The sequence below is a fragment of the Mycteria americana genome, chromosome 1 (assembly GCF_035582795.1).
Source record: "Mycteria americana isolate JAX WOST 10 ecotype Jacksonville Zoo and Gardens chromosome 1, USCA_MyAme_1.0, whole genome shotgun sequence".
Lineage (NCBI taxonomy): Eukaryota > Metazoa > Chordata > Aves > Ciconiiformes > Ciconiidae > Mycteria > Mycteria americana.
In genome coordinates this window covers 5046012-5072748 of record NC_134365.1, presented here as the reverse complement: position 1 = coordinate 5072748, position 26737 = coordinate 5046012, and the positions used below count along the sequence as shown (strand labels likewise).

General features: G+C 46.7%; 1 protein-coding gene across 1 annotated transcript in view; it reads right to left on the bottom strand.

The window, feature by feature from the left end:
• Window positions 1-4377: 4377 nt before the first annotated feature.
• Window positions 4378-26737, bottom strand: part of LOC142404550 (store-operated calcium entry regulator STIMATE-like) — a 38118-nt gene continuing 15758 nt past the window's right edge. Inside the window, 8 exon segments of the mRNA XM_075491516.1 lie at window positions 4378-4949; window positions 5523-5607; window positions 5609-5653; window positions 5655-5728; window positions 11597-11713; window positions 12822-12905; window positions 14588-14700; window positions 24945-25066. Coding sequence (XP_075347631.1) covers window positions 4836-4949; window positions 5523-5607; window positions 5609-5653; window positions 5655-5728; window positions 11597-11713; window positions 12822-12905; window positions 14588-14700; window positions 24945-25066 — 754 coding nt within the window. The 3' untranslated portion in view covers window positions 4378-4835.

Here is a 26737-nt window from a genome sequence, read left to right as displayed (position 1 = left end):
TGGAGCACCTGCTCCAACCATGGTCCCTGGGGAAAGAAGAGAGAGAGAGAGGAGAGGTGGGTGGATATTCATCTGCAGTGACCCATTAGCATCAAAGAAGTAACAAAGAAATCAAAACCTTAAATCAACAGGCCACAAGAGGGTATTGCTTTCTTGGTTATTGGGATGGGGTCTGGATTTGCCACTAAGCATGATGTTCCCTGAACCACTACGGACCCTTTAAAACAGTGGTGAAAACCTTCATGTGGTTTATTGCTGTCTCAGTGCACAGGCTGCATGCTTAAAAAGCACCTCTGGTCTTCTGCAGCAACAGGAGTGGTGCAGGCTCCCATTCCATGAAGCATCTCATTTAAATAACATTGCAGGTTTAGTGATTTCTTGAGTCTTGACTCCCTCAGAGAGAAACAAAGTTCCACCATGAACTTCCAACAGACCTGCCACCTCCTTGAGCAGAGCATCACTTGTGCTTAGCAGAGATTTAAATTCTCTAAAGGATGATGAACCAACACCCACGATAGCTTATGACCCTACAAAGCAGCCTCTTGAATTTAGACTAGACATTTCTAAGCTGCTTTTCTAATCAGGGAGGAAGTCTTTGTTTACTCCAAATTCTCAACAATTTTTCATCCGAATTTCCCTGGCTCCTTCTCCTTCCTTATGCTGTAGGAATTTGTATGCAGCAGGAATCTGGCAGCAGGAGGTTACAGAAGGGTCCGCCAGCCACCCCCACTGCAGGTGGTGCTGCTCTGCAAAGAAACCTCCAAACCCAAACTGCAAGGCTGTGGTCTATTTTAGAGTGAGGCATCACTGAATAATGCTATACATCAGCCACAGGGGAGTTTGCTTAGTAGAGAACTTGGCCAAAGAGGACTTTGACAACCACAAAGACATTTACATGGCAAGGCCAAATTGAGCTCATGTATACTCTGCCTTTCCAGAACTGCAAGGAAGGAGGGCGGGTGTGGAAGCATCTCCAGGAGCTAAATGATATCCATGTGTTAGGAGAAAACAGAGTTGCCAGAGACCTACAGAAATAGGTTCAATCTTGACTGATTTTTTGCATATTTAAAAATTAAATCATATTGTTGCTGTAGGAGCTCCAGCTGCTGGGGGTGGTGCTTTTCCAGTTGCTTGATCATCTAGCTAGTACTGCTAGCACTGTGGCAGCAGAGCAGGTAGCGAGCACGGCTGCTTATTCACACTATGTGCTGTGGAGAAGAGGGAAACAGCTGAAAGCAACCAGCTAGATTTAACTGCACTGTGGAAGACCCTTACAGAGAGCTCAGTTAGTGCAAAACTCATGCCAAGGCTCATGCTTTGGAACAAAACATAAAGACAAAACTACTGCTTTAGGCCCAGCTATCTTAAGAAATAGCTCTCCTGCAAGGAAGAACTGAAGGCAAGACCTTCAGCACAGGCCTGAGCATGCAATAACCTAAGACGCTAATGCTCGTGAGCCAGGAATAAGGTGAGAAAAAGCATCTGTGAAGTTGACTTCTCCACCCAAGCAGACAGTAGGAGGCTCACCCAGCCCATTCCCAAATAACCTCCCATTTCACTAGCCCAGGGTGAACAGGATAGCAGCAGTGAGCTTCTAGACAGAGCAGGATTTGGCAGGTGTCTTCTTCATACTGTCCTTACTGCAAAGAGATTTCTTTGAAATCTTCACTCTCCTCCCACATTTTGCTGTTCAAATGTATTGCTAAGGGGAGCAATTGGCTTAGGCTCTCCTCTCGTCTCATCTCTCCTGTATATAGATATGTATATATATATGTACACACACACATATTGCTAATGCTTCAGGTGCATCTTTACCCCTCTTCCTCCTCCTCCTCCAGCCAAGGAAACATATTTCTTTCAGGGCCTGAAAAGAACAATGATCACATCCAACTTCCAAGCCATGTGAAGCACCTGGAGCAATATACTCTAGTTCTTGTTAAGGCTCCAGTTATCCATGTCACAATAAATATCTTACAGTGAGCACTGCAGTGAAGCTTTCATTTGGCAAAGATAAAACAAGCTTTGAAGCTAAGGTTATGTATGTTTTATGCTGCTGGACAAGCTCATGTTACCAGATGGCTGAAAGAACTACTCACAAGGTAACAATAGGTTGGGAACTAAAGTAATTTCAGCAAAAAATTGAAGGTCAATGATGTTCTTCAGCCTCTATACGCTTGGTAGGAAGCAAGAAGCATGTTATGTGAACAGACCCCAGGGGACTAATCCCACACTAAAGTGAGACTTTAACCACATAGAGAAGACTGATCCAACCTTTAAATACAGTAGCACAGGACATGGGAAACCAGAGTTTGTGCTCCTGCTGCCCCAAGAGCAGTAAGAGCAAAGGCAGGTCATGGACTGTAAACTTCAGCTTTCCCCATCTATACCAGGGGCATCACAGCACTTCCCTCTCTCACAAGGAGAACATGCCCAGGCTTGGTCCTCACAACCCTTTGTCATGGCACAGAGAGCTCCCAGGAAGCGCACTACAACTGCACGTACAAGCACGCATTTGTTCTCATCTCCAAGAGTATCACAGAGCACTTTGTTTTGCTGTGATATGATTAAAGATTGCAAGCTGCTCCGATAGCTCAGGAATGAGGGCTGAGCAATCACTTTGCAGCCCAATGGAAGCAATTGCACACCTCCGTTTCAGACAAGGGAACAGGACTCCTGAATTTAGGGTTGCTGAAACAGCACTGGCTACGCAGTGCTCGAGAGGGACAACCTTCCCCCACATCATACTTGCCCTGCTATTGCCTATTGTGAGCCTTCTCAGTCAGCCTCAACTAAGGGCTAAGATGAAGATCACATTACTCGCCTTCCATTTTAGGACAAGGACTTTGCTGTGACTGAATTTGCACTCTTCACATACACTGTGCAGCCCTACAGCAAGAACAAAACCCAAAATACCAGTGCGTCTCAAAATAGGGAGCAAGTTTCTAACAGGGAAGCTGTTTTAATCTATTTTTCAGTCAAGACCTTAAACACCACAGGAGTTATTCCAGCCCTTACCAGTGCAGAACTCCACCAGACAAGCAAAAGTTGCGTTGTGAAACTGATTTCACTAAGCAATATAAATGATCTATTCAGAGAGCTGTGCGCCACGTGTTCCAAAAGCCATTTGATGTTCCAGCGCAAGTTATGATTTTGACCCTTCATTAAGTAAGGAAGAAACAAAAAAAATGACTTAATTTCTAGAAATACAGTATAAGGCTGCACAGCTGCAAGTGTAGCCAAGCATGTCTAGTTCACTAAGGGGCATACAAGACTTTGATTTGCATCTAATGCTTCTAAACTACTTTGAAGTCAGGGAAAAAAAAAACCCAAACAAAAAAACCCCACAAAACCAAAAAACTTCACAGGCTTTCAGCTCAGCTTTTAAAAGTCTAAATCCGTCTAAAGTAGAAAATCCAAATCCTTTATTTTCTACTCCTTAATAAGGAGTGTTTTCTTGGGAAAATAAGGTTTTGGGAAAAAAGGAGTGTTTTCTTGGTAGGGAAAATAAAAAATAATTCCTGCCTAACACTTCTGGGGACTGTCTTGCAATAAGCAAAGCCTGTCTATGGCTCAACTGGGTCTATCACTTCAGTGGATCCTGGATCAGGACTATCCACCATTTGGACTCTGTATGGGTCTCATCACAGCTGTGTTTCTGCACCCAGCCTGGGAGTGCATGATGCAGCTGCTCTGTGCTCTCTCTCTCTCTCCCCAGGAGAGCTGCAAAGTGTTTTGCATTTTTGTGTGTTTATAGATGAATACAATATGTTAATGAAAGAGCAAGGGCAAAGCCCTGCACCTCACACTTGGAGCAAAAGGTGCCAGATCTGGGATGACCCAGGGGTCTTCTCCTGCAGGCCATTCCCTTACCCTAGAAGATCAGGGCTGGTTAATGGGGCTTCAGCTGACTCTTCAGCTCTAGTTTTTGAATCAGGTCCTGCAGAGATTTTATATGTTTATTTTAAACTAGGTAAAAGGAAAGTAGTCAACTTCTAGTTCCCAGTGAACACTCAATTGTAAGGTGGCAACTGGGATCAATCTCCGAGTCTGTTCTGGTCTGGAGTCCAGCACAGGCTGATGCCGCAGCATCAGGTCTTTGCACTGAAGTGGCTCATACAACCCATCTACAGAAACCGAGCACTGTGGCTCAGCTCTTCTTCTGTAGGTTTACCAGGATAGCCCTGCTGCAGAAAGACAATCTGCCCAGTGAGGAACTGGTCAGGAGAGATTTCAACCCATCCCCTTCCTCCCCTTTACAGCGTTAGGGTTTTGCAAAATATTAAGCACATGAAGGCATTTCATTTATGAAGCAGTTTTAGGTCAAATATTTATTGCATTCCTTACAAAACAGTAAAAAGCATCAGATCCACTGAGACAATCTTCCTAATTCAAGACCTTTAAATACATATTGCAAACCAATTATTTTGAGTATTGTGCATATAAAAGTGTCACAGTTCAGGTAGTACAGAATAGATTTTTTTTTTCTTTTCTGTAAAAAAGCAGACAATCTTTTAATTTCAGTCTCTAGCCCTGACAAAATGTTACGTCCAGCTGGCCAGCCAGGGGAAGTACATATCCATACCCCTAACCTCAACGTGCCTGCATGTGTACAGGTTAGGGTCAGACAGGTAAAGCAGATACTGCTCAAGGCTGTACAGGATGCACAGATACCATCCCAAAAAGACAACTGCAGAAGGATAGGTCTAGATGAGGCAGGCAAAAGGATCTCTGCAGATCCATAGGGATCAACTAGCATGCCCCACCCTGCCCTTCCTCAGCCAGCTCAAGGATCACAGTGCTATTTCCCTTCCTCCACCTCCCTTGTCTTGGTGTTGTCAGATGACCACTTGATAGCTGGGCTGCTTCATCTTCTGGTTCGCTCCCTGGAGTCCTGAAATATCCTGGTCACTTTCAGACTGATCAAAATCCACATCTGGAGAGAGTAACACCTAGAAAGGAGAAGAGACAGATGCTGATAGAGTGAAAGTTCTCAGCTCTTCTTGATACTGCTTGCTGAAGGGGTCAAGCACCCCTAACGGGGTGTGCTGCAAGATCTAATCCTCTCTGGCAGATGGGAAAAGTCTCAAGGTCACCTTGACCATCTCTCCAATGACAGCCAGATAGATTTGGGCGCAGGTACCATGATCATTTGGTGTCCCAACCCGCCCCCACCTCGAGAGCAGAACAGGCAGACAAAAAGCTCTGTTCACCGTGGGACAGGACTCACATATAGACATGCATGTTCAGGCCAGGCTGCAGCCTCAGTGGAGATGTACAAAAACTAGGCCACAAATTTTGTAAACAGCTGTACCAGATGTAGACCTTTTCCCAGGCCTCCAGCTGCTTGCTATCTCCAGAGCTCAGCCAGAAGAGCAAGCACCACTACAGGGTTAGCTTCAGCCACGGCCAGCAAGCTCAGGAGTGGTGTCCTAGCCTGGTAGCGTCTTATTTCTACCCGGCACAGCGGCTCCTGGCTCAAGTCTGAATTGTGGAAGCCAAAATAGAGCACTGACACCTCTCACCAGTACCTCTCCAGGTAAGAAAGCCCACAGTTTTGCTGCATGATCAAAAGGCTGCCCATTGCCTCCAGGAACACCTACGCTCTCAGTAGCTAACTTCAGACTTGAAGCTACCAACAGGCTGTTTTGAGCTAACTGGCTGCCACCGGCCTGGAGCGTTTGCACGATGCAGACAGAGCCACGCGTGGGGCATCCTCCAGCCACATCATCTGGAAGAGGAAAAAGGCCGGATTTTACTCGGGCTATGGCTGCACTGACTGTAGAAGAGCCGAAACTCAATACCAGCCAGCAGGCTGGACGGACGAGCAGTTTGCATGGGTAATATTCACGGCCTGACAGATTGTTTACTCAGCCCCATCCTACCCCTTTCTTCTTACCTCAAACACCCAGCTTTGGGCAAGAGAAGCCCTACTGTCATTAACCCTGACAGTAGCTACCTCTAAGCACAGCTGAAGCGCAGTCAACCCTTGTGCTACAGCTTATCGTGCCCAGCAGTATGCAGGATCTCAGTCAAATCATGGGATTTCTGGTAAACACTAGTCATCCACAACAGAGGCCTGGCCAGGTCTTGACACCTCAGCCCCCAATTCTACAAAGGGGCACAAGCCTAACAGCACAACCAAGGGCCTCCAGTTTTATTTCCCTAGATGAGCAATGCCAGCAGCCCTTTCCCCCTCTTTCCTCCACTTGCCCATCACAGAACCCAAATAGCATCATTAGTTCATGGCTGATGCAGGGACAAGGGGCAGGTACCATAACCACCCCCACAAACATAGCTTCCTCCAGCAAGGCAGTGTAGACCTCCCACCCAAGTCTCAGCCCCATCTGACCCCACTTTGCTCCAAAGACTGAACCAATGCTCTATGAAGCCTCCCTGTGCCTGACTCACAGCAGCCTTCCAGCTCAAAGGCACAAGTCAAGGGATGGTACGTGGGCTTTCAGCCAAGCACCTTCACCCGCGGAGCGTCCCCAACAGCTCGGCCAGTCCTGGAGCTTGGGCAAAACCAGGAGCATGGGGGAATTAGTCTTATCCGTGGCTACCTCCAGGCACAGTTGTGAATTAACACGCCCTCCACTCATTAGCACTTAGGCAGCACCACAGCAACAAAATGACTAAACAGGAAAAACAAACTACAATGAGTCAATGACTTCAAAGGAATAGAAGAGCCGCAGGGGAAGATTTCCTCCCCAGCCTCAGCACACTCCAGCCCCTCCATCTGATGTTATCTTCACAGCAGCACATCAGACACTCAAAGGATAGCCGTAGATCAGATTAAGCTCTCTTGTGTCCCCCCCATTTGTCTCAAGGAAATTTTTTTGTTGTTGTTGTTCAAGACACACACTGGAAAGTTTCCTATCGCTTCCAAGTGAAGATTTCCTCTGTTTATCATATTAATATTGTGATGCTGTTGAACCTGAAAAAAATGGGCAGATAGTCAGTCACACACAGCATTATAAACTCACTGAACTCTGACAGGCTGCAACAGGCTAGTTTTGCAGCCTAACAAACTAGTAATTTCAGTGGGTTTCAGCTGCAAACTCAAATCCTATTGCAGCCAAGCGTGGCTGACTGAGCAGGCACTTAGCATTATGCATCCAGACCCAGTCAGGCTGCTACCTGCCCACCATACAACTTGTATAAAGCTGCTCAAGCCAACAGTCCCCCAGTAACCTTTCCACAATTCCTCAGGGAGCTTCATCACAAGACGGCACCTCATTGCTGTGACAGTCATGGGACATACTCTCAGATACAGTTTTCAAGCCAAATTCCAGTTTGGGAGTTTTCAGCACAACTTGGACAAGGCACTTCCCCTGCAGATGCACGCAGGTCAGGATCTCAGGATCACAGTCGGTCGGTGGCACAGCTGGGAATGGACCACAGTTTCCCAGTCCTGGGACAATGTGCTACTGTCTCACTCAGCAGTCCTCAAATACTTCATGCATTCCTCCCCACACCAGGCGGACAGAAGCTTGCAAAACAACATGGGTCACACTACTGAAACAGGGCTGCCCATGCACTCTGCCAACCCCTCCTGTCTGGGGGAAGAGGCTGCCTACTGGTTTGGTACTCCATCCAAGGAGACCCTTCAGCTGACGAAGCCATCTCAGTGGCAGAGAAAGAGACTGCACAGACAGATGAGAACTATGACACAGGTTGTAAAACAAAGAAGCTCTAGGGCCATTTCCCTGCTAGCAATGGAAACCTGTTTGCCTAAAGCTCCACCAGCTTGGTGTGGAGGTGGGAACCATCCCACCATCCTCCTGCATCTGAGCTTAGATAGGTTCCCATGAGTCAGTAGGGCTGACAGGTGGGAGAGTCTCCTTCCAGAGGCACCTCTATGCCCACCTTCATTTAGCTTCCTCGTAAAGACCAGGCACCTTAGTTCACATCTGAGCTCTTTAAAAATCAGCTCAGTTAAGCAACCAGCAAATCAAACTCACTCTTGGAATATTCTTCAATACTTAAAAGCAAGCAGCATAGGTATTGGCATTCCTTAGCATCTTCAGGCTAGGGATTTGCCAAAAGTCACAGCTCCTATGAAGGGAATTGGGATAGGTGCTGAACTCCATGCTGACCAAAGGCAGGTCCTCACGTAGTATATTAGCTTTCTTCCCAACCTTAAACTAGCCTCTAGTTTCACCCTAATGGTTCTCACAAGTACCACGGTTGTTAGACTGAATTTTGCTTTAAGGCTCATCTCTGAAAATGTAAACCTTCAGAAAAGGAGCAGAAACTCACACACCACCCTTGGGAAAAAACTAGTTCAAAAAAAGATCAAATAAAACATTATTAAAACCGAGTTGTTTTCCTGAGTGGAGGAAACAAAGAAATCACTGATAAGATCTAAAGTTTATTGGCACTTGCAAGGGCAAGGGAAAAGCAACTCAGGTCAAGGGCAGGACACATACAAAGCAGAAATAAGGGACAAGCAGATGAACACATTTCCCCAGCCTGAACAGCACTGGATTCAGACTGGCACTCTTGAGAGATTGCTTTCCATCCCACAAGAGGGCAAAAAAAGACTGCAAGAAGATTTACCAAGGCAGGACACAAGTCTGAAACAACAGAAAACTTTAAGACTGACTTGGAAGGACTGGTGAAATTCTTCCAGCCGTAACAGTGAGTTTGTCCCTTTCAGAGTTTCAGTGTAAAAGAGTTCAGCAGTTGCTCCATTACAAGCAAGAGTCCATCATCATCACATCTGTGGCTCACCAGAAGAGCCTTAAAGCCTGCAAAAGACTGCCAATTCTTTGGTCTACACTGCAGCCGTGGAGTCAGTAAGTGACACCAGTGGCAGGATTGCTGGTTGCTGGGTTTCTTGCTACCCAGCTGGTCTCCCAAGCCAAGGACAAAGCTGTGTTTTCCTGCTATTCCCTATAGAAAATACTGAGTGGGGGTTTTTAACAGGTTAACTCCAGCCCACCCTTTCCATTCTCCTTCCTCTCTCCCCTTCCTTTCCCAAACACAAACTGCTAGTTTGAGTGAAAATAATGACACTCTCTATTGGCAAGATAGGAAGAGGGTTGAAATTCAAGAAGGCAGCATGATGGGGAGCTGTTGGCGCCTGCCGCTAGACAGCCCTGATGAACCCTGATAAACTGCAGGACACATTAGCCTCAGCCAGCTCTGCCCTGTACAGAGATACTTCTCAGCCTCCCTCCCTCTCCGTGGGGCAGCAGAGAGGGAAGAAATTTCCCCAGTTGAACAGGTTATTAGCAGCAACAAGCCCAGCAAACCCTTATTTTCTATTTTTGAGCCTAAATTCCAGCCAATCCAGCTGTAGGGCCCAGCTAGCCAATGTGATCTTTAATTTATAGCCTAAAAAGTTGACACAAGAAACAGGAGCCTAAGGCTATACCTTGAGGACCAGTGCCAAGAAGCAGAATTGAAAAAGCAGGTCACCCACTTCTGTATTTCTTTGTTACCTGCCTTCTCTGCCCAAACTATTTGTTGGGCCAGAGGCACAGGAACATGTCTGAGCGGAAAGGAGGCAGTCCCCATAGACTGCTCCAGGAACAAACCAGTCCCCTTGGTAGCTCCACCGCAGTGATGGATCAGTGGATTCCAAGGTGGACAGATGACCTGCGCATTGAAGGTGTCAGCAAAAATTTGTCTGAGAAAAGGAGTCAAGAACTTGGAAGATGGGAGAAGCCTTTGACAGCAAGAGTCAAACTGTGGGAGTTGTTTCTATCACTTGAAACAACCTGTCTAGGTTGAGCTACCAGAAGAGTCTTTCCTAGCTTCTGGAGATGAAGAGGTATCTTCCCTTCAGATTATCCAGAACTGAGCTAGAGGCCACAAAACACTTGCCCCCCCTTCAGTGGAGTAAGGCAGAGGGCCAGCTCCATTTCCATGGAGGACCAGCAACTGAAACACCATCCGTGTATCCATGGCAGCCACCATCTGTGGGACTAGATGCTGCAAGTTTAGGTCCAAAAGGCTGGAAAGGAGGTTGGTGTCTCAGCTAGAGATGTCACCTCCTTACACTTGCTTCTGAGCTGGTGTAATTTTAACTGATCTTAAACCTTCAGGAACACACCAGCATATCCAGTCAGTAAGGCAGATCTTTTCCACCAGCTTTACATTTTGAGCAGACCTCCAGTCTAGCTCTTCTAAGGAAGTATCCACCCTTGAACATCAGTCACCACCAAGAAGCCAGGACTGTGCCATAACCAGGGACAAGTTCATGCCCAGAGTTAATCCATCTTCACATCTGAGGTATGAGTTCTTAGCTTCAATGCATAACCATCAAGACATACCAGTACTGCCCAGCTCATGCCTCTTCTCCCTCCTCCCTCCAAAACAATAAAGATTTCTCGAGGATGCCCCCACCACACACACCACTCCGGACACTCCCTGGGGCACACTGTTCACGTGTTTCCAGTGGCCTTGCCAAGCTACAACTGTTTGTCTGGAGGTAGGGCCAGGAGGAGCGACTCGCTTGTCTCAAGAGCTGCTCGCATCTGCCTGCCCTCCCTGCCAGAGGAAGGATTCCTCCGACACTGCATCCTCATGAGCGGTGGCTGCTTCCCCACTGCACCCTTGAGACGTGGAGGCCACGGCTGCTGTGCAGACTGCCAAGCATACTGTTAAACACTTACCTCTGTGTGTGTTGCAATGTCACCAGTACTCGGCCACCCCACCCATCAGCACAAGAGCCGAGTTACTCTTTATAAAAGAGGATCTCTCAGAGAAAGAGAGCTATTTCTGTTCATCCTGAATTCCTCAGCAGAAGCTACTCCGGGAGCCAGCCTACGACTGCCAGAAGCTATCTTATCTCAACAAGTCTCGCCAGTGAACTGCAGGATATCAGCAGTCGTACACAGAGCACTTTGAAACCAGGTCTGGGTGCCAGAGGAAGGAAGGGAATTCAACCCAGCGACCCAGGTTGTGGTCTCTGCCCAAAAGCCGATGAGAAGTACAGACACCACTTGCCCAGCAAACTACGGGTCATTAACAAGAGCAAAGCCTGCTGGGACTGGAGCACTTCCTCCCCCCCTAACTTTTAAGTGTCAAGCTCAGAGTACTCAAAATACAGCTTTCTGCAGCTAAGGGACCATTATCTGGCTGAAAAAATACCAAACACTGACAAAAATAGGATTCCCAGCTAGGCCTTGTCTTCTAAAAAGAATGCTACCAGTTACAGTAAGGAAAGCAAGCTCTTCTAAGCCAAGATTAATTACAATTACAAGTGGAAAAGTTGAAAGAGACAGTGCAGAAGTACCCACCAGCTTCAGCCTGCCACTCCAACAAGCCCACACAGGTTAGTGCAAAAGCTAGCTCATCCCTCACAAGACACTATCAATCATTTAGGGCAGTATTTTAGCAACGCTTTGTAGGCTGTAATATTGCTCTTTGTTAGACAGGGCCAGATCATCCCACAAAATATCCCTCTGTTGACCTCAGCTACAAGCGTGAAAAGTCAGTTTGACTTAGCAGGGTCATTGATCACATGCATGAAGCATCACCCTAGGTCTAAGCAGCATGATGGGATGTTGCATGATTGTGGTGAAGCACACAGACCACATCACAAGCTTGCAGTTTAGTCTCAAACACAGGACATCCTTGGTCTTACCTGAGATTCCTCAGTCCTCCTAGCCCGAGGAGTTTCTGTGGATCCATTGATGTCCAGGGTGTCCTTCTGCTTATATTTCCTCATGATCAAGCTGTCCACAACCCAGAACATAATGGCCTTGGGGAGAAAGACATTGTGTGAATAGATTGCAGAGACCAAAATACAAAGTCATTCAATCACAGCTATTTCTTCTCCTTTTGGTTTTTCCAAATGTCCAGCCTTGATCAACCTAATTTAATATCTAAATTAACCCTGCATCAAGTGTGTCCATGGGGGTTGGATGAGTCAAATTCCTGAGATCCCTTCTCACATAAATCCTATTGATTCTATAGCTGTTGAAGACCCAGTGAAGTAAAGAAATAAAACCACCACCACAAAAACCCCTGACCACAACAGGCCAAGTTTGCACCAGGAAACAACCATTGAACCAAGCTCCATCCCAGGTTCACCTGCTCTGTCTGCATCAGTCACTGGTCAGTTCTTTAAGAATGAGAGTTTGCTTTCAAATAAGGAAATGCGGCCTGGGGTGGGGAGAGAGGCTGGTAGCATAGGCAGGTAAACCCAACTTTGCCAATGCTGCATCCGTTGCAATGCTCGTGGTATAAACTGAAAAGAGTTTGACTCGCTCCTTGTCCGGGGGGGATCTGAATATTAACACCTTGTTCTCACTTCCCATCTTAGCAGGGACTAAGCAGCAGGTCAAGCATTACCTGGAATCAGGGGTACCAAGAAAAAGCTGAGCTTTCAAGAGGTTTTACCAACCTAGTTTTGTGAAAATCAATAGTTCTGGGTAACCTGAACACCTTGCCTTGCTGTAACGCAATTTGAAATCTAGCCAAATGGCTAGGTTGGCAGCTTGCCAAAAGACACCACTGACACAAAAGACACCACTATAGGAACTTAAAGGGCTTTGGGGCATTCCCACGCCTGTAGCTTGCTGCTGAGATGCAGCCCTCAGCTAATGAGTCCCAGCTTTCTTCAAAGAGTCAGCCACCCAGCAGCTTGGACAAGGGAGCCGTAATTAAGAACAGAGACCATGGCAGGGCAGTAGTGACATATTTGTGTATTCATGACAACAAATATATTTGTTTCCACTCCCCTCCACCCTGTCCCAGCCACTTCAATTACTCAAGGCTGCCCCAAGCCAGTTCCTGTACGTGCTCCCCAGTGGGAGGACCATCATTTCCAAACCACCCCACCCAGTGCTCGCAGAGGCGTCACTTACATTGACTATAAAAGGCACAACAAGCATGACCAGGACAAGCTCCAGCTGGGGGTTTGGGATGTAACCCAGGAGGATCTGCTGAAGCTGCAGGGGAGAAAGCATTTAGAAGCATCATTGAACAGCTCTGTTGCGAGATCTTTGCTGCAAACTGGTTGCCTTCTGTGCTGGTTTTGGCTGGGATAGAGTTAATTTTCTTCACAGTAGCTAGTATGGGGCTATGTTTTGGATTTGTGCTGGAAACAGTGTTGATGATAATACAGAGATTTTTTCATTATTGCTGAGCAGTGCTTACACAGAGTCAAGGCCTTTTCTGCTCCTCACACCACCCCACAGCAAGTAAGCTGAGGGTGCACAAGAATCTGGGAGGGGGCACAGCCAGGACAGCTGACCCCAACTGCCCAAAGGGCTATTCCATACCATATGGCATCATGCTCAGCAATAAAGCTGGGGGAAGAAGGAAGGGGAGGGATGTTCAGAGTGGTGGCATTTGTCTTCTCAAGTAACCGTTGTGCATGATGGAGCTCTGCTTTCCTGGAGATGGCTGAACACCTGCCTGCCCATGGGAAGGAGTGAAGGAATTCCTTGTTTTGCTCTGCTTGCATGCATGGCTTTTGCTTTACCTATTAAACTGTCTTTATCTCAACCCATGAGTCTTCTCGCTTTTACCCTTCTGATTCTTTCCCCCATCCCACTGAGGGGGGAGTGAGGAGCTGTGTGGGGCTTAGTTGCCAGCTGGGGTTAAACCATGACACCTTCTTACACCAGCAGTCTCCTAGCTAGGGCTCTGCAGCCCAGCTCTTAGAAAGATTATGTGGGCTATTCCTTTAGCCCAGCTGCCAAACATAGGATTTTGTACAGATCAAGAAATAAGTACTGCTAGTCTTTCAGTGTAACTACCCATGACAACTGGTGGGACTTTCCTTGGCTCCTTGGAGCCAAGCTGCCAAATAAGGACACCAGGCACACATGACAAGTGTGGAGAGGAATCCAGCAGCACCTCTGGATCTAGCAGTGCGTGCTGTTGAACAACACATTCGCGTCCAAGTCAGCACTGTAGGCTACTGGGTTAGAAGGCTAAGCCCTTAACAGGAATAGGTAAATGCTCCCAGACTGCTGTAAATAACTCCTCAGTCAAGTCACATCAGCCTGTGAGGCACTACATGTAAATGCACTCAATACTGGAGTTACCCATCGACACCCAGAATTGGTTTTTATACCCATCACACCTACCTGCCACCAGGTATGTGGCTACAACTGCCACAGGATTATATTTTTTTAAAAGAGAAACTCATGATCGACACCATTACCACTGCATGAGCTACCATACAGAAGCAGTTGAGGGGAGGAAGGACAGCATACTACTGGGATAGTTCTTTCCCAATTAACCTATAAGAGTCCCCTATTTTAGGCATGGGATCACAAAACAACAACATGAACTGACTTGATGAGATAATGTAGAAATCCTCTGGCAGAAATGAAGTAGCTCAGCTGCCAGCCCAGCCCATTTTATCCTTCCAAGGATGGAAAAGAAAATTAAAGCAGCATCTTATTCCACTAGCTTTTGACTAGCAAGAGAACGTACCAAAAGCCAAACTGTTATGGAAGTCATATTTCCCCAAACTTAAGTAATAGCTAATGATTCCAGAGAGATGTCAACAAGTCACCAGGATTAAAGACCTATGATGATGGGGACCACTAATAAGGCAAAGCTGACAAGAAACAAGCCACAACAGCTGTGGCTAGAAAAATACAGCTCAGGAGCTTACCTTTGTCCAACCAGGGATAAGCAGGACAAGGCTAATCACAGTCTTCTCAAAAACCATTATCAGCAAGTAGAGGATACACTGGCCAATCCAGGCAGCAGCTTGTGGAGGGTCACCTGGGAAAACAGCACATTAAATCTGAGAGAGAGGACAGGAGGAGACAGCCTTGCAGAAAAGTTGCCTCATGCTTGATACCCAAGCTGATTAGAGGGACAGGGAAGTGTTTCCATATTGCCAGTTTTGCAACGAGACAAATACTCAATACCAAACTTAAAATTAGTAGAGAGATTTTCTGTCTCTAGTTGTAGGAGCACATGCCTGGGATAGAAAGGTTTGGTGTCCCTGCTGGGTCTACAAGTCATTACTCCATTGAAGATCAAAATATACTAAGATCTAAGCTCAAATCTTTCTAGTTTAAAGAAAAAAAAATAAGTAAATCTGACTTGTATTAGAGAAAATTTAGCGGACTTGCATGCCTTACCAGTGGCAGTTCATTTTGCATCTTTGCAAACTGACGTAGAGAAATAAGTGCAGAGGCGCAAAAATGCCCCCACTTCCATTTGTGCAGACTCCCTTTATCAGGGCAGCTATTTGTCTTTCATACTGCAGTTGTGCTTTTGAATTAAACTTGGCTATAAGCAAGAGAGCTCTCCCTCATGAGACACGACATACACCACTATCACCACTGGCCGTTTGCTCTAGAAGCTGATTCTCTTTTTCTACTCCTTTTAGGGCTGATTCCGAAATGGAGATGACAATTAACCAGACCTCCGGTTAATCCGAAGGGCAAGCAAGTAACAAATTTCAGACACAACTCAAAGCCGTACCTACCTAGCAGATGCTAACACTACATTTATCTGCCTCCTGTCCTGCTCTCCATTCCACCAAAGTGCCTCTGAAGTCCACCAAGAGGAGAAAGCCACCACCAAAACCTTCTTGCCTTGCATCTCCCCCCCATTGCCTGTCCTTCCTAGATCAACAGCTTTGCTGGAGCAAAAGTCCTACAAGTGTCCTACAAGGCAGGCAGTCAGCTTCTGTAACAGGGGAGAGATACAGCTCTGGCTCTGCCTGAAGACCTGAAGTTCCCCATCCAGCAACCCCAGCACCTGCAGACACTCCCGGGCTCTGAAGGGCCACAGCCCAGCAGTATCACAAGTGCTTAATGGAAAAGCCATTCCTGGTAACTCTAAGGAGACTGGATCAACTTTTATGAATCTCGGTTTGGATAACAAATATGCTCTCCTCCACTTGAGGGAAAGGATACACAGCCTCGCAGATGCGTGTTTTCCCTCTCCTTCAGCCACTGATGGACATTACCATCATGCTGAGCTACTTTGAGCTGGATAGATACAGAGATTTGAGGGGAGGAAGCCCTGCTTGTGCAAGGGGGCAAGTATCCCATCTCCTCAAAGCACAGACCACTAAAATCCTTTATGTAGGGAAAGCTTGAAAGCTCAGAAATCTCAGCATCCTACTCAAATGGTTCCTTACAAGCATGTGTTGCTTTAGGGCATCAGTCGTTTGGTTTGCCCCTTCTCTGGTACCCTTTTGTCAAGGTACCAGAGATTTCATTTCTCTTCACCTTGGCAAACCTAGAAAAGACTGCAGAGATGGGTCCGCCCAACTTTTCCCCCACCCTTCCAGTGGATAGGAGCCTCGTAGGAGTAGCTCACAAAATCCTGGAGCATTTTGACCAGAATGGCAGACTGATAATTCCCTTCTGAATTAAAGCTAATCCCAACAGCAATCCCCAAAGACAAGATACTGCTGGACTGACCCTCCTCTATACAAAGAGCAGTCAGTATCCTGCACACTCCTCTATAATGATTGATTTATTTTTTTTTAAAGACATCACCAGCAATTTGCTCCCTGCCAACCCTTACCCACCCAGTTGCCAGCAATAATCTGAAAATTTCTGGTCACCATTTTCAATACAAGAAGCATAAATGTTCAGTCCTAAACAGAATTATTTTTTTTGCTGATGAAGTGAACGGCTGGTTATGTGATACTCACTGTCTGAGCAAGAGACAGGGCCTCCATCGCCCCAGGTTTTAGAGCAATTCACTCAAAAAGAATCAATGCTAATTAAATATGAATGCTTCCAATGGGGTACTCACCAAGTAATAAGTAAAAGCATATTTGTATTGTTAACAACGATAATGGTACCATATCTATTACATGTGCTTGCTTCAGCCCTGTGTAAGCACCCTGCCAGCTGGTTATCGTCTTCCCAGGCTCATCAGAATATCTCAGGTCTGCAAAACTGAGCTACAGTATCTGGCTTCGGAAAGCTGCGGCATTTCCTTTTACCACTTGAATATAAAGATAACCCCTGGCAACAGTTGTTTCCAGCATAATCGGGCTGGAATTTGGAATTGCATCTGCGTGCAAGAGAACCCAACCCACCCTGAGGTGCTGATGCTTGACGTGCTGTCGGATGGCAGCGGACCGGGAGCTCTGCTCCACTTTTCTCAGCACGATACCGTTGAAACGTGGCAGGGGAAGACAACACCGGCAGCTTCCAAAAGCACATTTATCCAAACCACTATGCAAACCTCTGGCCACAGCACATACCAGGATTTAGTAAGAGCTGGTATCCAATCAAGCCCAGCTGTAGGGGGATCTGCTTCCCAGCAAGGGCAAAACAGGTTTACATGTGTATTTGTCCTTATTCTGTCATTTGTTAGCAACATACCAAAACATTTGCCTTGTTGCAAAGCTACAGCTAAGAAGTAGAGGCATCCAGCTAGTGTATCCACGCCAGAGACCTCGGAGCGATCACCTTGCATCCCAGCTTTTTAATTGCTCAAGCTGTGATCGAGAAGGAAGCAAAGGAAGGGAGAGGGAAGGACTGGGAGGCCAGGGGTGCAGAGAGGCTGCTGAGCTGGGAGGACAGCAAGCAGGGAGCACCAGACCAGCAGGCAACTGTATGGAGGAGGGGAAGGAAGAGGGAGCCAAGAAGGTTACGTGTGAGTGTAACCAGCAGAGCCCGCAGAGGATTTCAGAAAGCGCACGTCTCCGCTCCCTGGCAGGCAACAGCTTAATGGGTGGTCTGCAGAGGAGACTGGAGCAGTGTTATACGCAGCTGGCAATTAAAGGCTGGTGTCAGAGAGGCTTTGATCCTCCTGAAGCATGGACAGCCTCTCCCGATAGACTCGGGTGCCTAGCCGTCTTTGGCACAGGTTAGGCTTTGGGCTTTTTGCCCCATACCCCAACACCAACCAATTCTCCTACAAACCCCCCCAGGTTACCATCACCCATCAGAGCTCCGAGTACAAACAAAACAGGAAAACAAACATATCCATTGCATCCTTCCTGCATTTGAACTCTTTCCCTTTTTCTCTGTGTTGTCAGCTGTGCTCTGTCCCCCGTGGGGAGACAGGGCTAACGGCCACAGCACCCTTTGCAAGTCAGCTCTTCCGCGCTGCAGTCGCAATGGCACTTGTGGAACTTCCCTCTGTCGTCTCAGCTTGCCCAAAAAGCAGCAGCAACTTTGAGATCTCTCTCAAATACCTTCCCCCTCACACCCTTTTGGGGACAGGAGGTCACTGCCATTCATCATCACAAACAGTGAGCTATGGTTCTTGGGTTTGTATACTGTGCACTAGACAACCCTAGCCAGGTTTTGGGTAACAAGGCTGATACACAGATACTAGAAAAGACAATCTGCTTCTTAACCCACCCTAGCCATAGACTTGCCCATGTCTCCAAGGTTAACAGCTCCTCACCCAAAAAATTTTCCCTTCGCTTGCAGTTAGCAAGAAAGCCACCAAATTGCTCGAGTTTTCTTGAGGTTTGACAACTTTTGGAAAAGGAAAACCTTTTCTCCCTTTGCTAGAGAACAGTTTTTACTGTGCAACTGCAAGATCCCACCTAGGCAACCCCACTTCTCCAAGACCAGAGGTCTGCCCCAGTTAGGCCAGATTCACTGGCTAAGTGTACAGGGCACGTCCAAGTGGTACAACAAGCCTGCACTACCAAGGAGGACAGACCTGAACCCCTTACTACCCACCACATCCCGCCTTGTCAAAGGTGCCTCCATCACGCATGGAGCTTCAAATATTCATATTTCTCACTCTGGTCTCTTCTGCATCACCTACAGAAGATGCTGTGAATCTCTTCCACAGTTAGAGAGACATCAGCACTTCTTACATGTCCAGGGTAGACAGTGGAAGGATATGGAAAGAGACCCACAGACCTACGCAGAGGCCAGATTTGGCCACCTGCTCTATCACCTTAAGCAGCTCAAAATTGCTACTGTTTTGCAAGCTCCTCCTCCTCCTTTTCCATTCTAAGCTTTGTTTTCAGACTATGGAATGAGATGTTTCTGTACAGGAATCCATCCTGGAGCACAGAATTAGACAGGACTTCACTTCCACCCCCTGACAGGAAGATCAGAGGGGGGTCTCCACAGTTACTTTTTACTGCATCTTGGTCTCCCAAGGACAGGAAGCTGCTCAGTACCAAAGTAACTCAGGACAAAGATTAAAATGAAACAGCAGCATGGCCCACAGGGCTGCAAAGATGACTTCAGCTATAGAAAGTGGCTCATTTCCCCTTCACCAAGAAGTTCAGCTGGCTGCTCCTTACCTCAGCAGGTTTGAAGTCATCCAAGGACCACCGATCCACCTCAGAGTGGCCATCATCCAAGTCTAACTCACCACTAATTCATCCAACTCTGACTAATGCCAATAACGTACAAGTCACCATCTATTGGCATCTCATCAGGTAAGAGGGAGCCTTTGGTGTGGTTCCTGGACAAGCCTGTGAGACAGATTGGCCACATCTCCTCCTTCCACAGTTAGGAAGGAAGGCTGGAAAGCTTGAGCTGATCCCAGCTAACCACGCACCTCATTTAGGTGCCGACTTCCTACAGCAAGACAGTCAGAGGCATCCTCAGATGCAAGTTAATACCTTTAATGGACCAGCTGCTGTCCTGAGGTGCCCTGCTCCATGGGTGGGAGAGGATTCTTCTTGCATCAGGTGTTTCCATTACATATATCTAGGTGACTGCTTACAGGACTGTTTCTGCCACACAAGATTGCCAGCCAGCAAAAACCAATCTGCTACCTGGAGGCTAAAAAAACCAAACCACACCAAAAAAAACCCAAAAAACCCAACATGCCCTCCTCTTTTCTGTGTTCAGAGCTTCCCTTTCCTTGTAGGAGAATGGGGAACAGGTCCAAAGGATCTTTGCAGCCTCCACATCACACCTACCTGTTAGGAGATTACATGTATCATGCTCCCTTTGAACACTTCCAGTTTCTTGTCCCCAGTCCTAGGTGGAAGGTAACCCAGGACATAGCTCTACACAGTGACTCTGCCACCAACCTCTCCTTTTAGCTTAATGAACACCCTTTGCTCAAATCTTCTTACAGCCATCTCCCACCCTGGTAGAAATAAATATCCTCCTTCACCCCAAAGGATGTACACACTGCATTTAGACCATTATCCTCCAGCAGCATTGCTGGTGGTCCCCACCCCACCATCAGCAATACCTCCTTGGTGCAGTCCTACGACCACTGGTGTCTGCAGCAACCTCACACGAACACACATCTCTCATATTCCGCTTGTGCGTGGGAGCCCAACTGCTCGCAGAGCAAAAGCAGCACTGCTTGAGGTATTTGAATTGTTACCACACAACAGGATTAGTTCTAATCCAGGCTGTTTAATGTACCCATCTGTCAGCATAGCCCACATGTTACTGCCAGACAGCTTTATTTACGGTCTTTTGGGGACTGTGTGTGCACTGAACAGGTAGGAAATTGTCTGGAGCAGAAGTCTTATGAGGAGCGGCTGAGGGAGCTGGGACTGTTTAGCCTGGAGAAAAGGAGGCTGAAGGGAGACCTTATCGCTCTCTACAACTGCCTGAAAGGAGGTTGTAGAGAGGTGGGGGTCGGTCTCTTCTCCCAAGTAAGAAGTGATAGGACAAGAGGAAATGGCCTCAAGTTGCACCAGGGGAGGTTTAGACTGGATATTAGGGAATTTTTCTTCACCGAGAGGGTTATCAAGCATTGGAACAGGCTGCCCAGGGCAGTGGTGGAGTCACCATCCCTGGAGGTATTTAAAGGACGTTTGGATGAGGTGCTTAGGGACATGGTGTAGTGGTGGTTTTGGCAGTGTTAGGTTTATGGTTGGACTTGATGATCTTAAAGGTCTTTTCCAACCTATACGATTCTGTGATTCTGTGAAAAAACTTAACCACAGCCAAAGCAGAGGGTTCGGGGGGGTTGAGGAAAAGCGAATATTTGAAAGCACTGAAAGTTGCACTGGGTGACATGGCGGGGATAGAAAAAGTCAATAAAAGCCTCTTAAGAGATACTCAAACAGTACCTCCAAAACCAAGGGATCTAATCATCGGTGCCAAGTACAGAGGAGGGTAAGACATAGCACAAAAGCATCCAAATTGCACAGAAGTGCTCACTTTGCAGGCAAGAACAGGTTTTCAGAGACTGGGACCTGACCAGCAATTGCACTAGTTATGGGCAGGACAAGTTGGCATCAGAGCAGCCAGATGGGTCCAGCGGACATCCCAAACCCTCTCTGGCACGTTCTGGATGTGAACTACAAGACAGCGTACAGCTGCAATCAGTCCCCAGTTTGCAGTGTCACACCACTGCTCTGGGTCTTCGGTCCCTGGAGATATGCTATTGCATTGGGGTAAACACTACTGCCATCAGCCAGATCCACGAAGGTTCAAAGGTTTGCACCCCTGCTCAGAGCAGGGGACTTGACCACACACTTCACCATTTGAGGGCGATTCTCAGTCCTCTCCTTACTTTTTCTCCCTGCTCCTGGAGGTGGAAAGGCCAAGCGTGCCAAGGACAGGACAGCCCTTCAGGTTAGAGCTGTTATTTTCAGCAGTATTTCCTCAAGCATGAGCAGCCAGCTCCCTTGGCTGCTTCAGGATGTGGGAATATTTGTTATGGAAATTTTGTACACATCACAACAGGGCCAGAAGCAGCCTACACAGGTCCTCAGTTAAACTCAGCAGCTGGCACAGAGCATATTCGCCTATAACTAAATTTGACCAGCAGAGTTCAACAAGCCACTAAACAGACTTTAAAGGCCTCCAAGCAACATGCCTTTCCATTTCCAGACAGTGAATGAGCACAAAGCAGTGAGCTTAGACTAGTCAGTGACTGCAACCACAGTCATACACAAGTCAGCATCCAGATGGGCATCCAGAGAGGCACTTTCAAGCAAGAACACCCTCTTTTTCTCCCCATCATTTCTTAATGCTCCTCTTCAGCATTTTACTTGCACATTGCAGAAACCATCTCTTAAAGCAAATTCACAGCATTTGCTTACCTAAAACAAATACTCTTGTATTTCTGAAGTAATACTTTAGAGTTATTGGATAACTACAATGCCAGGACACTGCAACCATCCAGAGGTTCCCTCTAGGGAGCTGCTTATTGCCATGGGAATGGGTAAGGGAGAAGAGGGCTGGAGCAGCTTGGAGGTGAGGCACAAAGCTGAACCAGGCTTCATCTGCACGCTCTGACCCCAGCCAGCATCTCCCCTGCTCAGTCTGTATAGACCCAGCAGCACCTCAAAGACCTTGGGTATCCACTTCCCAAGTCCTTTGCAGCTTCAACTCTGCTCTCCTCCCTGCAGAACTCCCCTACAGCAAGAGCACCTATAGACGTGGCCTGCTGCTACCCTGCTAGAGCAATGGTGCACAGAGCATTCGGGGAGTTTGTTAGCTTTGAGTATGTGGAAGGCAACCATCATTCTCCAAAGCCCCCTTGAGCCAAGATGAATAAGCCTCTCCAATCTTTGATCTTAGGAGCCAAGCATCTGCAGAAGAGACAGCAGCCTTTTAAAATGGAGTTTCCTGTGCTTAGATGCAGTGCAAAGAGTAATCAAGAGCTGTTGGGCAAAGATGGAGGAACATAAGCATGTAGGAGCCTTTGACTCCCCATTAGCGAAAAGCCAGGTCATTCCTGGCTGCAGCAGTCTGGCTAAGAGCTCAGGCACAAGAGAGACTGATCTCAGAATGGATGTCTTTTTTTTAAAAATATGAAAGTAATTGATTTTTCTAAACTGTTCTGGACGGCGGAATACTTAAAATAGCAGCATAGATTTAGGTGCTTTCCCTTCCCTTTTCTTTGCTTCTCCATTAATGCAGCTATTGCAGTCACACAGGAAAAACCAGCCGGGGCTGTGGAGACAGGCATACCAACAGCAGAGCAGAAGGGACTGCTGGAGCCCAAAACACAGGATAGCTGCAGCGGTTTGCAGCAGTTGCAGGGATGCAACCAAGAGCTGGAGGGTCAGAAGGGAAGCAGTTGCAACAGATTTTTTTTTTTTCTTCAAAGACCATGCAGGTACTGGTCTTTGGGTACTGGCTAGACTGGACAAAGACACAACTGCTCTTTCCTGATGGTTGGAGCAATGGCACTCACCACTGTCTGCAACATGGATTTGGTGCTTTCCTGCCCTTCTTCCTCTGCAGGACTGCAAGAGATGCTTTTGCTCCTCAGGAGAATTGAGGAAAGAAACAAAGTCTGGTATAGCAATTAGACCAGAAAATGAATCATATTTCTGGAGCCTGTATCAAACTGTACAAAGTCTACTAGCATCTTCCAAACTGTTTTGGAAGTTACTTACCACCCAAGATGACGACAGCAGTGTTTTGCTTCCCTAGCTCTACAGCAGGATTGCATTGGACATGCCACTTCACTCCTACCTAACTTTTCCATCCTGGTCACGCTGCCCAGAGACTGGCACCAAGAGCGGTGCTTGGTGGATGAGATATTTAATCCCCGATTCAAAAGTTAAATTCAAGCAACAGCAGAAGCTTTTTTTTTTTTTTAAATTAATGAAAGCAACATTTCCTCAGAGGAGTGAACTGTTTCTGTAGTCTAAGCCAGCCTTCATGAGGGGCCAGCTACAGCTCAACGCAAGTTCATTACTGCTCTGTAAAGTTAAAGCAAGCTGTCAATACACTTCAACATTTCCTTGCTTCTGCTCAACTGCAAACGTGGCGCGTGAAACTGTGCCCTGGGATGGCTGCGGTTGGGCTTCAAGTCCTTGTTGCTCAAAAGGGGAAAAATGCCACTCCCTGAACAAAGAATATCTGGATTCCTCGGCTGTCTCATCTGAATGACTTTAGCGCTCCGTGCTTGGGCTCCTCAGCTCCGAGAAAGAGCCATTAGGGGGAAAAAAAAATGGTAGTCCCCACCAAATGCGTGCTTTCAGGATGCTGAACCTGCTCTGGAGACCACCGCAACCTTTAAAGCCACTCTCAGGTTTGATGAGAGCCAGCCCTGCCACGTCCCATCATTTCAACCCAACTGTCGTCATCTCATTCGGACTCTGTAGCTGCTTCTGTTGTCTCACAAACCCGACCATCCCCTTCATCCTGTGCCATGCCCCATTTACACATGCTGAACATGATCCTGAGTAAGAGCTCACAAGTCAGTGGGATCTCTGCACTAATCCCAGTTTGGTCCAAGTTCCACCAGCTCAGTTATTAGGCCAGCTACTAAAAATACAAAGGAATGAGACTTACTTTCAGACTTAATGCATTAAGTCTGAAGTCTTCACATTCTGAAGACCTTCGGTCTGAGGTCCTAAAGGTGGGAAAGTGATTGGTATGAACAGGATCTATTTTCGAAAGTAAGACTGAATTCATCTTTATATTAGATATAAAGAAAAATAGGCAAAAGGGTAATTTTTCCCTTTCCTGCAGCCACGGAGAAGCACTGTTCTCGGGAAAGCTGGCTCTGCTCTTTCTGAAGAGAAGTGCTACCCTCTAGTGGGGCTGGCTGAGAAAAGCTTTTCTGAAACTTTTTCTCCATCTCAAGGCAGGAATCAGAGAGAGGCTAGACTTGGGCATACTTAATTTTTTTTTTTTTTTTTAAATCAGCTGGCAAAAAAATATCCCTCAAGTCATTTGAGAACTCAGTTCTGGGGCCAGGCTGTGTCCTGCTAATGCCCACTACAGCTCAAGACAAATGCAAGAACACCACCATGTTTTGAACCAAGAGGCTAGGGAAAAAAAAAAACCCAGAAGAGCCCCACAAAAATCACCACCACTACACCCAAACACCTTAGTTTATCATACGCATGTCCTGGGGTATAAATCCACCCAAGCAAGCGTTCAACCGTTCATCGCCAGCCTGCTACGCCCAGGAGTGCTTGGCAAGGCAGCAGGCAGCCGCCCGCGACCTAGGGATGTCCCAGCATTAACACGCTGATCACTACCACACTGTGAGCTCCTTGGAGAGGGGATAACAGAAGCAGGCTGCTCACATGTTTTATCCCCAAACTGTAGCTTCTGCCCTTTTCTTCTCCCCATTTATAGCTGACAGCAAACAAGCCACCTTTGTGCAGAGCGGTTGACACCCACCATATTCTCCGAAGACCAGGTACGTGTACTTCTTATGCTGCACGATCCAGGAGACAACTTTCACACCAAGCCAGATCAGCAGCATCCCCAGTGTGGCATCAAGGATGAAATTAATAAGGTAGCTAAGAGCAGAGGAAAATTCAGGTTTCAGTTGTGTTCTTAAGTAGTATTCAAAAGCTTTTATTTCATTATGGGAATCTATAGAAAACCCCCAAGACTGCAAAAATCCTCACTTAACAGTCCAAGCTCACTTCCTTTCTCTTTCATTGCTGGTAAGGCTCTAGGTAAATCCAAATTCTTAGTTTAAAAGCCTGTTCAGCAGAGAAGGGAGCAGGCTCCACAAACTCTCTAGCCTTGCTCATTTATTCATACAACATTAAATACTTCCTGGGCTAGCCTTGCTTAAGAGTTACCTCAAAAAAGAAGACTTTCCATTTGCAGCATCTTTTTTTCTTATTAGGATGAAATCCCAAGTTTCAGGGAAACAGAACTAAACATTTTTGGAATTTCATACAAGAAAATGGAAGCTTCTTGGACACCACAGCTGCTCTGCAAACTGTGCAGCAGAAGAGGCAAAAAGTCCATTTTACTGAGCAGCTGCAAGAGGCTTCTATGAGCAGAGATGCAGAAAGTCTTGGGAGAGGCAACAAATCCTGACTCAACAGGAGGCATCCTGGGGTCCCCAAAAGCCTCCGGTTCAGGGTCCCCACTGCCGATCCAGGAGCTGAACTCATTCCCACCAGGAGATTTGGGCCTGATGGGTTTGCTCTGCAGCTTTGGATAGTTAAGCCTCGCTGGACAGAGTGCCAGAGGCAGGAGACCTGCAGGGACCTTCTGGCTATTGCAAGGTCCAAGCTCTAATCCAGGGCTTGGTATTTTAATGAACTCCAGAGACAAAAATATCACTCAGACTAATGTTTTCTGGCCAGGTTTCCATTACTGGAATATTTTCTGCCACATCAGGCCAGATTTCTACAGCGTGAAAAAAATACAAAAGCACAGAGCTACAGGAATTAACATTTCCTTTTCCAGAACTTGATACTGCCTCTGAATAAAGACGCTGAAAATAACAATCTGCTTTTGATATCCATTCTGAAAACATGACATTAAGTTTTTCTACATCCGAAGGCTCAGACTAGCTTATTACATTTTCCAGCTGCTGAAGTCGGAGTATTCCGATACAAGCATGAGGCTCTGGTGGTTCATACTGGGCAGGACATGTAGCATATGAGCCTCAAAGCCCAGAGACAAGGCTTTAGAGTTTTAAGCTGCCTGGTTCAGGATGACAAATCAGGCAGCGCAGGGAAACTTAAAACACACATTAAGGAAAAACACCTGAAAGGCACAGCATAAGCACAAAACTTCATTGTTTGGTTGGTTTGTTGTGTTTTTTTGTTTGGTTGGTTTTTTTTGTTTGTTTGTTTTTTTACAAAAGTGTCTGTTTAAAAAACAACGATGAACCATATTAGAGGTTATATTTAGCCCCAGCCAAACTTGTGTCTGTTTAAAGAAACATATCAAGGTGCAGCACTTTAATATATATTAAAGGAGTTGGGCCGGAAGGTTTTCAGCTGCATTTTGAAGCCTAGAGGAGTTTCTCAAAACAGGATAAAGTTAATTCTGAAACTAAATTTGTAGCTGCAAAGTGGCTGGTCTGAAGTAAAGGTAGCGCTTCTATGTTAAGTCTGAAATCTGGCTTAGAAAGCTCCTAAACAGGACTATGGGAATACACGTGGTAGGTGCAACTGAATATCTACAAAAACCACCCTTACATTGGACAAAGGCCTTCACCC